Raw genomic sequence first — 16,317 nt, forward strand, 5'->3', positions numbered from 1 at the left:
TCCTCATTTACTTCACAGGTTTCTAGGGTTGCTGCCGAGGGACTGCCCCAGAGTGGCCCGAGGGGCACAGTTTTTGGTTCCTGCCTGTGAGAGGGTGATGTGCGGCCTGTACTGTGGATTTGGGGGCTCAGTCTCTTGCTGTTAACTCAGGGAACATGGGTGAGTCCCAGGGAGGTTATGTGACCGTCTTCTGCCTCAGTTTCTTTCTATGCAAAATGGGGACCAGCCTCACTCGGTTGTTATGGCTTAGAGAGAACATGTTAAGATAGGCTCTGAAGAAAGCTCCGGTTCCGGAGGAAGCCACCGGCACATCAGCAAGCTACTTCCTGCAGTCCAACCATCGTCATGACCCTCAATGTACAGCCCTGACCCGTGGGACTAGTCCCTTCCCAGCATCCACCACAGCAGCAGATGCCCACTTACTGACCATTGCTAAATCCTAGGTCCACCTTGTGGCTGCTGTGTGCCCACAGGGCAAGTTCCTAACCTCTCTGAGCCTTAGTGTTCTTAGCTAAGGACGGGACTGTGTCCTTCCCAATGTTTCTGGGAGGTTCAATGGGACAGAGAGTTTAGGATGCTTAGCACCTGGTAATACTTCTAGTAAGTGGCATTTTATCCTCCCTCCCCAGGATGAGTAGGTGTGTGTGTGTGTGTGTGTGTGTGTATAGAAGCCAGAGGACAAATTCAGGTGTCATTTCTCAGGAGTCACCCACTATGCTTTTTAACTATTTATTTATTGTTATTTTGAGATAAGGTCTCACTAGGCACCCATGGCTGGTCTGGAACTCCCTATGTAAACCAGGCTAGCCTCAAACTCAACGAGACCCTGAGGCTGGATTAAAGGTCTGTGCCACCATGACCAGCTTCCATTGTATTTATTTATTTTTTGAGACAGAGTCTTTCACTGGCCCACAACTTGACAACTAGGAGAGGTTGGCTAGCCATGGAGATCCAGGGATACTCCCAGCGATGTCTCCCCAAACTGAAATTACAAGCATGTGCTAACATGCCTGGCTTTTTAAGGCTGATGTTGGGGATGGAACTCAGGTCCTCATGCTTGTATAACAAACATTTTATAACTGGGTTGTCTCCCCAAACAGAGTATCGTCCAGCTCTTTCCTTTCCTTTTTTTTTTTTAAAGATTTATTTATTATGTATACACTGTTCTATTTGCATGTAAACCTGCAGGCCAGAAGAGGGCACCAGATCTCATTACAGATGACTGTGAGTCACCATGTGGTTGCTGGGATTTGAACTCAGGACCTCTGGAAGAGCAGTCAGTGCTCTTAATTGCTGACCATCTCTCCAGCACCCTCCTTTCCTCTCCTTTGGCCATAGTGAACTATTGGGTACCTCCCAGGTTCATAAGGAAAACATTTTAAAATACTAAAGAGTACAAACCCAAACAAGGGAGCAGCACCCTGCCCCCAAACCCTAAGTAAAGAGAAAGAGTTACAGATATTCACTCAGTGACCTCTTCAAGATCATGGATGGCTACAGGGTGGGGACACTCCTGTGACCTTCCCCTCCCACTGCCACCAAGGGAGGCTCACCATCCATCGCAGCCACAGGCTGGTCTCACTGGCTGTGCGTAGAGTCACATTGGCTGGGGCCATGTCTGGGGGTGCCTGGAGGGTCTGGATCTTTCTAGAAGGTTGGCTGGGTGGACTGGTGCCGACAATGTTCACTTGGCGCATGCGGAAGCTGGGGTGGAATAGAAGGAATGAGCTATATACGGAGGGGGCTACCAGCCCCTCTCCCTGCCCCTTCCCTCCCGTGCCTTACCTGTAGTAGGTGAAGGGGTTGAGGTCCGGTACCTCCATGGACCGCGCATCAGGCTCGTTGCTGAGTTGGTAGATCAGCAACCATTCCTCTCCCTCCCCGATCACGCCCACCTGGAGAAGGGAACCTGAGACCTGTCCAACTTGCTGTGCTCGGGTGGGATGCTCTGAGTCCCAGCTCCTGGTAGGCATCGTCCCCACCCAGGGAAGGTCTTAGTCTAAAAGCCACAACTGACTGGAGGGTAGCTCTGAGTCCTCCTGCATTAGGACCTCACAGCAGTCTGGATGGAAACACATTTTAAGGCCTGACTCCAAGACCAGCCAATATACCAGGTACCTGTAGCTTCAGTGGACCCCCACCCCTTACAGGATATTCACAGGGCCGCCTGAGGCTGACTGGGGAGGAGTCTGGGTCCCCTCTAGCTGGCTTTACCTGAGCCTCCACCACCCAGCGGGAGATGGATGTCTTCCCGTCGTAGCCAGGCCTGAACTGCAAGGTCACGGATCGTGGACCAATGTTGGAAATGCCCAGGTTGGTGGGTGCCCCTGGGAGCTCTGGGAAGAGAGAACAGGGTAGAAAAGGTAAGAGAGTGGCTCCACCTGGAATAGGACTCTGCTGTAGGGAGGAGTCTGAACAGTTTGCTCTTCTTGGAGACATTGCAGGAGAAGCACAGCCAAGACCTATCTGTGACACTGATTCTATGTCTTACAGGTGCCACATTCAGACTGGGAGACTGGGACAGATCTGAGGGCAGAGACCCCCCCCCCCCCCCGAGATATGCATGCCAGGGGCTTCCCTCGAAAGTTTTGGCAATAAACAAAATACCCACAAAGCTACACAAATCAAGCTAGGCCCAGCACAAGCCTATGGACCAGAGCTCTGTCCCTTCTCACGACGCTACAGCCCTCCATATCCAGCGATGGCTGGGAGGCGAGAAGGGCTGGGAAGACAGGAGGCAGCGTCTCTTTTCCAACCAGGAACTCAGGAGTTCTTGGGGCCCAGGATGGACAGAAAGAATGCAGATTCTGTAGTGTGTTTGAGGCTAGCCTTGGCTGCATAGTAAGTTCAGGCCAACCTAGGCTAAATAGTGAGTCCCCATACCAAAAAACCCAACCAACCAACCAACCAATCAGACAAACAGATACACAAACCATCCATGCATATCAGTTTGAATCTACCTCTTCCACTACAGACTGTGTCTTTGAGCAACTGTGACAGTTAGGTTGACACGGTTTAGGGTCACCATGGAGACATGTGAGGGAGTTTCTAGGCTGGGCAGGGGTGGGAAGATCCGCCCTAACTGCAGGTGGCATTATTCCACAGGCTGAGATACTGGACTGAGCAAAAAAACAACCAACCAAACAACCAACCAACCAAACAAACAAACAAAATCGGAGAGATGGAGCTCCCCGCCAGTGTTGTGTCCTGTACCCCTCCCCCCTTCCAGATGAAATGTCACCAGCTATGAGCTCCTCCTGAAGTGACTTTCACACCATGACGGTTGCAATGAATTGCAAGCTAAAACAAACCCTTTCTTCTTTAAGTTTCATTTGTCAGGCATTTTGTCACAGTATCCAGGGGAGTGACTGACTAGTTCCCTCTTGATGCCTCAGAATAATGGTGACAGTAATGACCACATGTAGCAGGGAACTGCATTGAGAAGGCACAGAAAGTCCGTGGCTTTAGACTCCCATACAGATATCAACAGTGTTACTGACACATGCTGCCACTGGGGGTTGAAGGAGTCTGAGGTGCCTTGGCCACTTCAGTGGGCAGGACCAGGCTGGGTCATCCAGGCACAGCCTTTCTGATCTGGCTAGGACCACATGGTGATCCGGCCCAACTTTGTATATGCACAAATGGGGAAACTGAGGCCTGGAGGTGATGCCTGACTTGTTTAATGTTTGTGTTTGGGGCTGAGATTATTCCCACCTTGTTTGACCACCCCACAAGAAGTCTGCTCACAAGCTGAAGTCCAGTATGGACAGTAAGGATTATGTCTTTGAACTGTCTGGCAGGGGGCCTGCTAAAGGATGAAGAGTGCAGGGACTGAAAAAGAGAGGCGTCCTCCTGTGTCTCTACTGTGCTCAGGGCTGTGGGGAGAAGGACAGTGAGTCATACGGTTCTTCATCTAGGACCCAAGGTCATGGGATCCAGTCTGCTCAGGGTAGGACCCTGGGCCCACAGAGACAAGCCAAGGGGAGAACCTTGTGGGAGGAAAATCACCATTCTTCCAAGGTAGAGCCCCTCCAAGTGTAGGTACAGTGGTTCATACTAGTAATCCCAGCACTGAGAAGTCTGAGGTCTGAGTACTGCACAGTTTGAGGTCAGCATGGGTCGCATGGTGAGACTTTGTTGCTAAAATAGACAGGAATCTTGGTGCAGCCTCTCATGCTTGTATTCTCAGTTACTCAGGAGGCTATAGAATGGGACTACTGTGAGTTCAATGGCAGCCTAAGCTATAGAATGAGACTCTGTATTAAAAAAAAAAACAATAACAACCAGCTACCAGCTAACAAACCACTAACCAAAGAACCAAACAACCACCAACCCACCAATCAACCAACTAACTACCAATCAATCACCAACCAACTAACTACCAACCCACCAATCAACCAACTACCAACAAATCAACTAACCAACCACCAACAAACTACCATCCAATTAGCAACCAGTCAACCACCAAACAACCAATTGACCACCAACTCACCAGTCAATCATCTAACCACCAACAAACCAACCAACCAATCAGCAACCAACCAACCAACCAACCAACCAACCAACCAACCAACAAACCAACCCACTAGCTAAATCAACAAACCAGACAGACAGAGCCCCCTCCAGAATGAGTGTTGCTAGCAGAGCAGACACAGGAATCCTAGTGGGAGTCACTCACCTGGAGGCACACCAGATGAGATGGTGGAGGCCGACACCTGGCCCTGGCCCTTAGAGGTCATAGCGGCCACCTCGATAGTGTAAGTGGTAAGTGCTGTGAGGCCTGTGACTCTGTACTCCAGGGTCACATTGGGCAGGTAGTGGGTCACACGGGTATTGGTTCTGTTGTACTCTTCCCAGGAGATCCGGTACCCTGGCAAGAGTCCACAGTGGTAGCATGAGCTGGGTTGAGACTGTGCATTGACCCTGACCCTTGTTTCAATTTTCACTCCTTCTCTAGCTTGGTGGTTTGGGGTTCACTCCAGGAGCAGAGGGACCAAAGGAGCTGCTGGAGTCATGCCTGGGGTCCAGGTGGAGTCTCAGTTGGGATGTCCCCTGTGGGCAGGGATTGCAGGCAGAGCACAATATATTGTGACAGACCCTTAAGGTCCTCAAAACCCTGAGGTCCTGCAGAAGTGGGGCAGGAGCCCTGAGACGTTCTGAAGACGGGAAGTGCAAAACTAAGAGCTGAGAGTTTGGCTCAGCGGGGAGGTCTGGATGGGAGCTGGCTGTAGGCAGGGGAGAGACTAGCTGATAACCCCAGCCCCCTTGTGTCCCACCCTTGGACTCAGGAGCCTCATCCAGCCTACCTGTCAGGATACCATTCTTCTCTCCAGGTTCCTGCCAGCTGACCTTCAGCGAGGTGTCCAGGATGTCATTGAAGCTCAGGTGTCCCACGGGCCCAGGCACTGTTCCCAAAAGTGTCCCCCATCCACCAGTGCTCATTAGAGTCAGAGCGTGGCCACCCTATGTAGGATGGCCACTGTGTTCCAGGTTACCCAGGGACTTCCCAAGGGCCTGGGTGGGAGGGTGGGAGTGGAGCTGGGGGTAGAGCCGAGGCACATGGCACCTACCGTCCTCGTGAGTTCGCACCAGCTGGGGGCTGCTTCGAGGCCCATCTCCTGGTGTGGTGAAGCATAGCACCGATGTGAAGTACTCTGTAAATTTCTTCAGACCGGACACAAAGCCCACGTGGATGCTGTCTTGAAAGTTGGGCCTGGCAGTCACCATGGTAACTTCCTCTTCTTGTGTTGGCTCCCAGGCAATCAGCTGAGGAGAGACCAGAAGAATGTTCTGGAAAAAGTGAAGCTCCCTCCCACAGGTTGGGCCAATTGGACACTGTTCCTGTGGTCACTCATCCCAGGGAAGAGAGAGACAAGACAGGTGGTCACTCCTGGGTGCATTCTGGGTGCTTTGGGAGTCTTGGCCTCTGACTCCAGGCAAGACACAGTACTGGGTGCTTCCCATAGGGACCCTGTTACCCCATCCTCCCAGCTATCCTACACGGGAGGCATTCCACCAGAACCATTTTCCTAATCAGAGGACTGGGCACGAAACCCAAACCAGAGGCCCTTTAGTTCAAAAGCTTCTTCCAAGGGGCTACAGCAGAGCAGTTCACCAAGGTGAAGTTCTTCTAAGCCTGGAGCGCCTGGTGACTACGAAGGCCGCACATCCGCAAAGGCCACTCCTTTAGTACAAAGACAAGAACCCCGAGGCTCAGGAAGGCCAATTCACTTGTATTGTGTCACACAGCTAGGGGAAGCTGAGGATTTGGGATTGCTACCCGTTTTCCTACTGGCTAGTCTTCCCATGGGGCTCTCCAAGGGCCTATATTATAGCTGTGTCAATTGCTAATGTCTTACAATTGTCCCGGGTCAGGCTATCGATCTCACATTTCTCCCAGAGGAAAGGAGATGACAAGAGAGCCCATCTGGACCCCGTCGCTTTCTCCCCCATCTCTCTTTGTATTTCCCTTCTTTCCTTTGATAGCCTGCCTCTCCTCTCCTCTCCTGCACTCTTACTTCCTGCTCTTGTTTTCTGGGCCCTTCATCTGTCTCCAACAATGGCAGCTGGTCCCAGAGATTTCCTCATTTATTTGAAGTTGATTAAATAGCAATTAATGGTGAAAAGCTACACTTGAAGAGTTTTAATAAGCATGATATTTATAGATATAAAACAATACCACGCCAATGTCTCCTGATTAACTCGCACCAGTAACAATGCTTAATCTTCTCTTTTTCAGGGCCGGATGTTTATAAAGGATGTTTTGAAATTTAATTGGTATTGTGAAAAGATAGCCTATAGCAAGTTAATTAGACACTAATTAGACCCTAAAAATACTAATCAGAAATACTAAGTGGCATTTAATAAGTATGTTAAATATCCTCTTTATTTTAGTTATCTTGTTTCATAGCAATTAAATTGCCCAACTTCCTAGGAGTAGATGAAGAAATGAGTTTAACGTTTTAATTTAATTTAATTAATGTAAATTTGAATTAATTATGCTGTTGGAATTAATTGTGTGGTGCGTTCCCCAGCAAGTGTAAAATTTGGGTAAATATTATTTTATTGGGCTTAAGCTAATTACAATCACTACCGTTTTAAGCAAAATAAAGGAAAGAGAATTTCTTTACAGATGTCTTATGATTGTATCTCTGGGTCTTGCTCACAAAAAATGACTGGTGGGGATGTGCATCAGTCAGGGACCTGTGGTTCTGAGGACCAACCATATTAACTTTGTCCTCAACCTCACACCCGTGACCCAAAATGGCAGCAGGGCATCTCAAGACTGCTTTGTCAGATACGGATCTGTGGGGTATGGAATGGTAGGGTCACAAAGTTCCCCAGATTTCTGGGTGTTCTGGTTTGGATATAAAGTACCCCAACCCTCCTGGCTGGTGGGCTCAGTTATTGAGAGGTGGTTTATTAATATGTGCTCTCACATAATCAATGGGTTAATCCACCGATTAACTCACAGTACAGGGCCAAACGAGTCAGCTTGCCTCCCTCCCTCCCTCCCTCCCTCCCTCCTCCCCTCCCTCCCTTCCTCCTTCCCCTCCCCTCGTCCTCCCTCCCTTCTTTTCCCTTCCCCTTCTTTCCTTCCTTTCTTCCTTCCTTCCTTTCCCTCCCTTCCCCTCCCCTCTTTCTTTGCTTCCTTCCTTTTTTCCTTTCTTCCCCTCCCCTCCCTCCCTACTTTTTTCTGTAGGCATGATGTGTATGAGTGTGAGTGTGGGCTTGATCATGCTACAACACACATGTGGACTTCAGAGGACAATCCCAGGTCTCTCCTGTTGGTCACTGTTGTGTGTGCCAGGCCGGCTGGTCTTCCAGCCTCTGGTTGTTTCCCCCTTGGCTCTGCCTCCCTTCTCCTAGTAGGGCTATGCTGAGATCCCAGATGCGGGAGTGGTGACTGTGTTCAGCTTTTCCCGTGGTTGTAAACTCAGGTTGTCCGGCTCGCATGGCAACGGAATCATCTCCCCAGCCCAAGGCTGATTTTCTTAAAATTTGTTTTGTGGATTTTACTTTGAAACCATGTAAATATTGTACATAATTATAGGAATGAAATTAAATAAATAAAAAAAAACCAGTCTCTAAAATATCACCTACATGAAGCCGATGAACCCAATGGGGCATTGAGCTGTGGAAAAAACTACGGCAAGGGAAACTCTTCAAAACAGACCACAGCAGAGCTGTGTGAAGTGCGACCCTCCCATAAAAGATGCCGAGATCACGGGGCATTGGTCAGTAGTTTCACCCTCCCATCGCTGCTCCCTGGCTGTTGTGTCTGAGGGATGAGGAAGCCGGCACCAAGCATCTATGCAAGAACTGGATTGTTTTTAACTATGGACAAAAAAGTTGCAAACAAAAAACCAATGATTTATGAGAAAACTTGCAATCTTGACGTTGAATGGAAATTACCAGCACCCCCCCCTTTTTTTTTGAGACAGGGTTTCATGCTGCCCAGTTTATCCTTGAACTTGCTATGTAACAGCCAGAGTGACCCTGAACCTACTTCCACCTCCACAACCCGAGTGCTAGCATTGCAGGTGTTACCGTGCCTGAATTATGTCGTGTTGTGGGCTGGAACCCAGGGCTTCCTGCATGCCAGGCAAACACTACCAACTGAGCCACACCTCCAGCCCCAATGGTATGCGTGTTATAAAAACAAATCTCCTGCTTGCCATCAACTAACAGAGTCTAGAAACAATACTATCTTTGGAACAAGAAACACCCCTAGTAGCCACATCACAGTATCTCATGATTATTCCTACCTCAAGGGATCTAGAGTTCCTTGGGAAAATGTCTGACCCCAGGTAGAGTGAAGAGATTTTTATTTCCCCCTGGGCTGGGGATTGAACCCGGGGACTCACAAGTGCCAGGCAAGCCCCTCGCCACTGAGCTACATCCCAGTTCTCTCCTCACTTTTTGTTTTGAGACAGGGTCTCACTGAGTTGCTCAGTTTGGCCTTGTCTTAGTCTTTTTCTTTTTTCCCTTGGCACTTGACACAAGCTGAGTCATCTGAGAAAAAGGGACCTCAACTGAGAAAATGTCACCATCAGATTGACCCATAGTAAAAAAAAAATCTGTGGGGACATTTTCTTCATGAATGATTGATGTGGCGGGGACTAACTACAGCTCCTGGGCAGGAGGTCCTAGCTCCTAGGTGTATAAGAAAGCAGGCCGAGCAAACCATGGAGAGCAAGCCAGTAAGCAGCATCCCTCCACGGGCTCTGCTTTAGTTTGTGTCTGCAAGTTCTGCTCTGGCTTCCCTCAGTGATGGACTGTGATCAAGATTTATAAGCCAAATAAAGCTTTTCCTTCCCAAGTCACTTTTGGTCATGGTCTTTATCACGGCAACAGAAAGCACACTAGGGCAGCCTTGAACACGCAGCCCAGGCAGTCCTGAACCTTGTGGTCCTGCCTCAGCCTCCCACAGGGCTGGGGTTATGGGCCCGCACTGCCAACCCTGGCAAAAATTTGTTTGTAAATTTTATATACATTTGTATAGGTTAAAGTATCTTGTCATCCTAGCCAGCCAGGCAGCCATCAGAGACTCCTGGGACCATGGTGAAAAAGGCTCAGGAGCCAACTTGAAGGGACCAGTGATCATTTGGCAATGATAAGGATAATAACCATGGTGGGTTGGAGCATAGCAGATGCGTTTAACAATTCTCCAGCACATAATGACATCACTAAAAGCAAAAGGGAGCCAAAGGCACCTCCTCCAACCCAAGCTTAACTGGCGCCTTAGAATGTGCTAGTTACAATGCTGAGAAATGAGATGCCCTGGAAAAGAATGGAGTTTTTAAAATTTTCCTAACGTAGTACAAAACTGACAAAGGGAAATGTCATTTTCCTTCCTCCCCGTCTCTTGACTTCCTTCCTTCCCTTTCTCCCCCCTCCTTTCTTCCTCCCTGAAGGCATTTCAGCTAATCAAGAAGAAATGACAGTGTTTTTCCACCCTCATTTTGTAGCTCCTATTAAAATCACAAACCCTACAAGGGCTGTCCATAGCCACCAAGTTCACAATTAAAGAGACAATCAAACTTTGCAGCTTCTGATGTCAACACACAGCACCATTTGGGGACCCCCACCTCCTTGCAAAAAAGGTAATCAAACAAACGTGAATCCAATTGGCTGCTAGTTCTACATTCCAATCTACCGCAGATACAGCACTCAGAGGAACGTGTTAAATGACCCCATAGGGAGGCAATCAGCAAAATCCAGGCCTGTGGAAAATTCATTGGATGAATGACTAAGTTTCTTTGCCAAATAAATCACCAGAGAGAGAGACAGAGACGTCTAGGAATATATAAACCAGCCAGTAGCAGGAATTGGTTGGGAGACCATCATGGAAATCTAAAGGCTGGCAGGATATGTAATGATGGGATGGTTGGCATTTTTAGGTACGGTGATGTGGTCAACATGGGTTTATTTTTAATAGAGAGACCTTGTATAGAAGCTTTCCCTACAAGAACATTTAGGGATGATGCGACCAACTACCTTAGATTCACTTCAGCAAGTTCCCCAGGATGGGCTAAGGCAGTGGTTCTCAACCTGTGGGTTGTGACTCCTTTGGGGGTAGCATATCAGCTGTCTTCCAAACCAGACGTTTACATTGCAATTCATAACAGTAGCAAAATTACAGTTATGAAGTAGCAATGAAATAATTTTATGGTTGGGGGTCACTGCCAGATGAGGAACTGTGTTACAAGGTTGAAGCATTTAGGTGGTTGAGGACCACCAGACTAAGGGCTGGGAGGTTCGGGAGGTGCAGGGAGGAGCTGACTAAGATTTGGTCACATTGAAGCTGGAGATGGGTGGTGGTTGGTCATTTGAATCTCCCCCCAACTCCTGTAGATGTTCAAACATTCTCATAATTTAAAGGAGGGAATCTATCTTATTACATGTCTGAGGGACAACCATCCCATAGATAACTTTGAAGGCCGAAGAAGCAAAGAGAGAAGACCTTCACTTTTATTCACTTGTACTCCCCAAAACATCAAGATGTAGGTATCGTTTTACAATTAAAAACAGGGTTGAGGCTGTGGCTCAGTTGGTAGGGTGCTTGCCTAGAGTGCTTGAATCTCTGGGTTCGTTTCCTACTTCATAAACCAGATGTGGTGGTGCATGTTGTAACCCTAGGACTTGGAAATAGAGGCAGGAGGATCATAAATTCAAAGTCACCCTTGGTTGCATACTGAATTTAAGGCCAGCCTGGGCTACATGAGCCTCCTCCATCTATCTGTGTATCTATCTGTCCCATGAGCTCCTGTGCTCAAACTATTGGTCGGCTGGTGGCCATTGGCCTATATCGAACAGTTCCCGAGTACAGGGATGGGATGAGCCTGGGATCAGTCAGGGTTGGGGACCCAGGCAGGGTTGGGGACTTCTGCATTGTCTTCTTGCTCTGGGTCACTATAGGCCATTGCCCTAGTTGTCCTGGCCATTTGCTGGCCTTCCAGCTCTTGGGGAGTTTTTTGCCTTAGAGGTTGGTAGCCTATCCTTCCCACACGTAGAATAAAACTTATGCTTAGGCTTGGCAGCCAGAAGCCTAATTGTTCCCAGCTCGGCCTCTGTGCTCCACAGCCATGCAGACCTCTCTCCCTCCCCTGAGTCCCAATTAGCAGCCTTTTCTGGCCATTCAGCAACCGCAAGCTCGGGCTGCAGCCCCTATCCCAGAAAGACTCTTTTTGGCCCATGTTCTCTGCCTTTGTGGGAGTGAAGGTGTGGCCCAGTAACTCCAGCTCTGGTCCCCAGGTTGCTCCTAGTACAAGTAGAACATTCTTTTTTTTGCAAAACTATCGTCCTTCCTCTCCGGCCTCCCAGCCTCACAGTCACAATGGTGCAGACACTTGTCCTACAGATGATCTTGGCTGTGGTACATGCGCAGCCTCAGTGCAGGGGACTTGAGGATCTGGCAGCCGTCACCTTGAAATCACCAGGACCCATAGCTCAAACCCAGAGTTTGTAGTTTTCTCTCCATCCTCCTGACTTCCCATCCCCCCTAAATTCCCTGCTTCTTTTTTTTTTCACTCCTGGAAATGAACACGTGACATCTATCTACCCCCTCCCCCACCTGCTGAGGGCAAGCACCGCCCCCCTCAAATATGGAGTTTTCCCTGTGCTATGTGGTATGTCTTAGTTCTCTCAGAGGAAAGCAGGCCTCCTTGCAGGAGACGAAGGGGTCCCCAAGCCTGGGATGGCTGAGAAGTCCAGATGCCCAGCAGTTAAACTGGCTAGAAAACCAACTAGCATTGGCATAGCTACAACTCAGATGCTTCCATTGGTGGTTGGCTGGCTGGTGTCTGTGCTGACTTCATGTGTCAAAGTTCTAAGCCCGACTCCCCGAGGGTGGCTGTGTTCGGAACTTGGGCCTTTAAAGTGCTGGCTAAAGTTAAAAGTGAGGTCACCAGGGACAGACCCCAAGCCAGTGTGACTGGCGCTTTTGCAAGAAGAGAGGATGAGGTCATAGACACTCATGAAGATATAGGGAGGGAACACGACATCCACACCAAAATCTGAGACATCAGCCAGTAAGAGGTGAGCTGGGATTTCAGTCCAAGTCTGCCTGAGTCCCAATTCCACGCCTTTGCCCACACTGTGTATGGGGTCAAGTAGAGTTCACGGGAGACTTGCCTGGCAGGCGGCTCGTGAGAGCCACACCATAGTGTGTAGGGAGTGACGGCTGCATTGTTCCGGTGGATTATGCCTATGTCCAGGTGTACAGGCCTTGTTTGTGGCTGGAGTACACTGAGGACAGCCTCTTTCGGGTGACAGCTGGAGCACTGTGTGCTGTCATAGAAGCCTGTATGTGACCTTGAAAGTCATTGGGGGGGCATCCTTTGCTTTTATCTGTGACCTCTGCCTGCTGGAGTCTGGTTTCAGAAACCCACAGTGACCCCACTGTTCTTCTCTGGAGCCCTCATTTCTCCCCTCTCTCGCCTTGAGCCCCCCAAGGCTCCTTTCAAAGGGTAGAAGAGACCCTCACCTACCTTGTAGCCCTGGTTGATGCCATTGATGAACTGGGGGCTGGGGGCATTCCAGGTGAATCGGATGGTTGTAGAATTGGTGGCTTCTGCATGCACATTCCCCGGGGGAACCGTGGGAACTGCAGGAGATCAAGAGATGGGTTATAGCTCAGGGGCTGCCCGCTCAGCTTGTCCAGCATGGTAGAGGATACAGGCAGACTCTACAGACAATGCTTGACCAAACCAAGGGTCCCCTTCCTCTCCTGCTCCCTGGATTAATTCAAGTTTGTCTGATCCATCTCCCAAGCTGTCTTGTGATCCAGTTAAAGGTGAAACAACACAGAGGGTCCCTATGCCTCTTCCCACATGACTCCTAACCGCTCTCTTCTTTTCTCCTCAGCTGTCTGCCCAGCAGGAGTCCGGTGGAAGGTAGAGATGCCACCCAAGCACCGTAATGAATGCTCAGGTGAAGTCAGCATGGGCTGGGGTGTTCACGACGGGACATATGGATGGCCCAGCAGCTCAACAGGCCCAGGGACCTGGAGAAAGTGACACACTTGCTCTCCCACGGCCCCTTTCTCCACCCACCTCCCTGCAGTGTCCACTCGGTGACTTTGCTGCTGTAGACGCCCAGCCCGGCGCTGTTGTAGGCAGCCACCTCGATCTCGTAATTGGTCCAAATGATGAGGTCCTCTAACAGCAGGTTGTTGACATCTGCATCTGTGATGTTCTTAAACTGGTACCCAACAGGCAGCCCAGCCAGGCAGTATCTGAAGGAAGAGGTGACAGTGGGCTGAGTTAGCCTGCAGACTTATGCGCAGCAAACTGCCCAGAGCAGTGCTGTCTGTTAAAATGTATGATTCTGGGAACCCTCCACATGCTATATCTGGGCTATCTAATAGGGTCACCGCTGGGGCTCATGGCTGTTGGCCAGTGACATGGGTTTGATGCCAGTGAGGAATGAATTTGACTTTGGTGTAGTTTTGTTTTGAGTCATGACAGTTGACTGCTGGCTACCTTGCTGGACAGTATAGGTCTAGAGAGTGTGTTTAATTATGTGATCCAGGGTGTATGGTCTCGAACTATGTAGCCAAGGATAACCTTGAACTCCTAACCCCCCTAATCCTACTTCACGGTCTAACAAGATACAAAATCAGAGCCTCCAAAGTGTTTCTATGCATTCCGAAACCCAGAGCTGGTGTGTTCTAGGCCTTAGCATGAATCAGTACAACCCAGAGGCTCATCAAAACACAGAGGGCTTGGCCATCCTCTTAGCTCCCCATTGAGGGGGTCTTGGAGACAGACTTGACAATCAGGGTCTCTGCCCAGTGCTCAGATATTGCTGACCCTATTGGGTTGGGGCCACACTCTGAGAACCTTTAGGATCAGCCCCAAACCACAGAAAATCAACTGATCATGGGACAGCCAGAGTCATGGAGTCTTCTAACTGTGGGGCCCTCCAGCATCCAAGGATATTGGTGTGCAAGAGAGAGGTACAGGCTTGGAAAGGCATTTTGCAGCCAGCCAAATTCAGAATACAGATGGGTGTTTCTAGTAACTACAAATCCCAAGATAATTAAAAATTATTATAAACTTAAAAATATGTGTATAAGTGTTTTTGCATGCATGCATGTCTGTCTGTGCATCATGTGTGTGCTTGGGGCCCAGGGAGGCAAAGAGATGGCATTAGATCCCCTGGAGCTGGAGTTACAGCTGGTGTGTGCTGCCATGAGGGTTCTGGGAACTGAACCTGGGTCCTTTGGGTGAGCAGCCAGCAAACACGCTTAACCACTGAGCTGTTCCTTCGGCCCCCAAAAAATTATTTAAAAAATTTTCTTTGTGTGGGTGGCATGCTTATGGAGGTCAGAGGACAATCTGTAGGAATTGTTTTTCTCTCTCCAATCTCAGGGATTGAACTCAAGTCCTTAGGCTCCGTGTGGCAGGCGCCACCACCCACTGTGCTGTTTGAATTTAGGAGCATTTTACTCTGGTCAGCTCCTGTGTTTTCTATTAGGTTACCAGTGAAAGAGTTCTCAATCAAATGCAAAGCTTAAGAGTCGACAGAACCAGCCTTTGTTTTCAGCAAGAACCAGAGAAATAACTTCCTCCTTTCAGCCAATTCTTTCCCCATCAATTTCTCCACTCCAGCTAGCTGGCCTGTCCAATCTTTGGCTACTGTGACACCACACTGCCGTCTACAAAGTCCATATTGAGAACTGTGCAGTTGAATTTCAAACAGAAATTGCAAAAAAGAATATCTCATAATGTTTAAAATAAGTTTGTGATTTTTATGTTGAGACCCATTCACAGCTAGCCTTTTTGATGCGCCGTCCTCGGGCTGGACACACCTTATTCTAGACAGAGGTCAGGCCTGCGGCAGAGCGTTGGGAGAGTGCAGGAGGGGTGACTGTTAACACAGTCACCCTTTCTTCATGCCTGCTCCCACATCAGCCCTGTCCTCTGGCAGCATTGGCTTCCATGCTGCCTTGAAGGATTAAACTGTGTTCTTGCTCAGCCATTCCTACTAGCTTTCAAGGCTATCACTGTTGTCCATTCTTCTGCAGTTTTGGTATAAATCCCTCATCAGAGCATGGGCGTTTCTCATCACCTGGTCTTTGTAGCGGGCAGGGATGGACCATGAGTTTGTATGGCTTTCTAATTCACTCCCACCTCCCATCCCTCACGAGGTAGCGTGCCCTCCTGGCCCTAGGGTGGGCCTGTACCTGATGATGTAACCCTTGAGGATCCCATTCTGGTGGCTCTCAGGAGGCGGTTGCCACTGGATCATGATGGACTGGTTGGTCCGGCCGCTAGCAATGACATTCTGTGGAGGGGCCGTGGGGGGCTCCTCGGGGAGGGAAACCCTGGAGAAAAGACAGCCAAGTGTGGTCAGAGCTTTACCCCATCTCTACTCCATCTCCACAGGTGTGTGATAGGCGGCAGGGAGGCCAGGCATACTACATACTGTCTCACGGTAATTCTGTACCCTTGCTGTGTGCTGCTGGGCAGCTCAGTTAAGGCTCCTTTGTGATTTTTTTGTTTTGCCTTGTTTTGCAGCCCAGGGTGGCCTTGAACTTGTAACCCTCCTCCTTCAGCCTGCTGAGTATATGCTACTGTGCCTGGCTTCTTAATTGTTTTAGGAATAGGGTATCACCCATTTCCCACAGGCTTTGGTGGTGGACCTCACATGGACCCCCTTACTGGGTAGGTAGAGCCCCAAGATAGGTGGGTGGTAATGGTCGGAAGAGGGGGAGCTCCAGCCCCCAGCCTGCCTTCTGAAACTAAGCATCACATTTCTTTCTATGGCATGGCTGGGGAACGTGGCGTTCTGCCCAAGTATATTTTTCAT

General features: G+C 49.3%; 1 protein-coding gene across 1 annotated transcript in view; it reads right to left on the reverse strand.

The window, feature by feature from the left end:
- Sdk2 (sidekick cell adhesion molecule 2) overlaps window positions 1-16,317 on the reverse strand; it is a 270,658-nt gene that overhangs the window by 51,368 nt on the left and 202,973 nt on the right. The window contains exons 16-24 of the mRNA XM_040750019.1: window positions 15,692-15,832; window positions 13,557-13,738; window positions 12,993-13,108; window positions 5,571-5,766; window positions 5,307-5,405; window positions 4,679-4,870; window positions 2,215-2,336; window positions 1,786-1,895; window positions 1,554-1,704 (exon numbers count right to left, since the gene is read on the reverse strand). Coding sequence (XP_040605953.1) covers window positions 1,554-1,704; window positions 1,786-1,895; window positions 2,215-2,336; window positions 4,679-4,870; window positions 5,307-5,405; window positions 5,571-5,766; window positions 12,993-13,108; window positions 13,557-13,738; window positions 15,692-15,832 — 1,309 coding nt within the window. The remainder of the gene's footprint in view (window positions 1-1,553; window positions 1,705-1,785; window positions 1,896-2,214; window positions 2,337-4,678; window positions 4,871-5,306; window positions 5,406-5,570; window positions 5,767-12,992; window positions 13,109-13,556; window positions 13,739-15,691; window positions 15,833-16,317) is intronic.

The sequence above is a fragment of the Mesocricetus auratus genome, unplaced genomic scaffold, assembly GCF_017639785.1.
Source record: "Mesocricetus auratus isolate SY011 unplaced genomic scaffold, BCM_Maur_2.0 Super-Scaffold_100007, whole genome shotgun sequence".
In the NCBI taxonomy this organism is placed as follows: domain Eukaryota; kingdom Metazoa; phylum Chordata; class Mammalia; order Rodentia; family Cricetidae; genus Mesocricetus; species Mesocricetus auratus.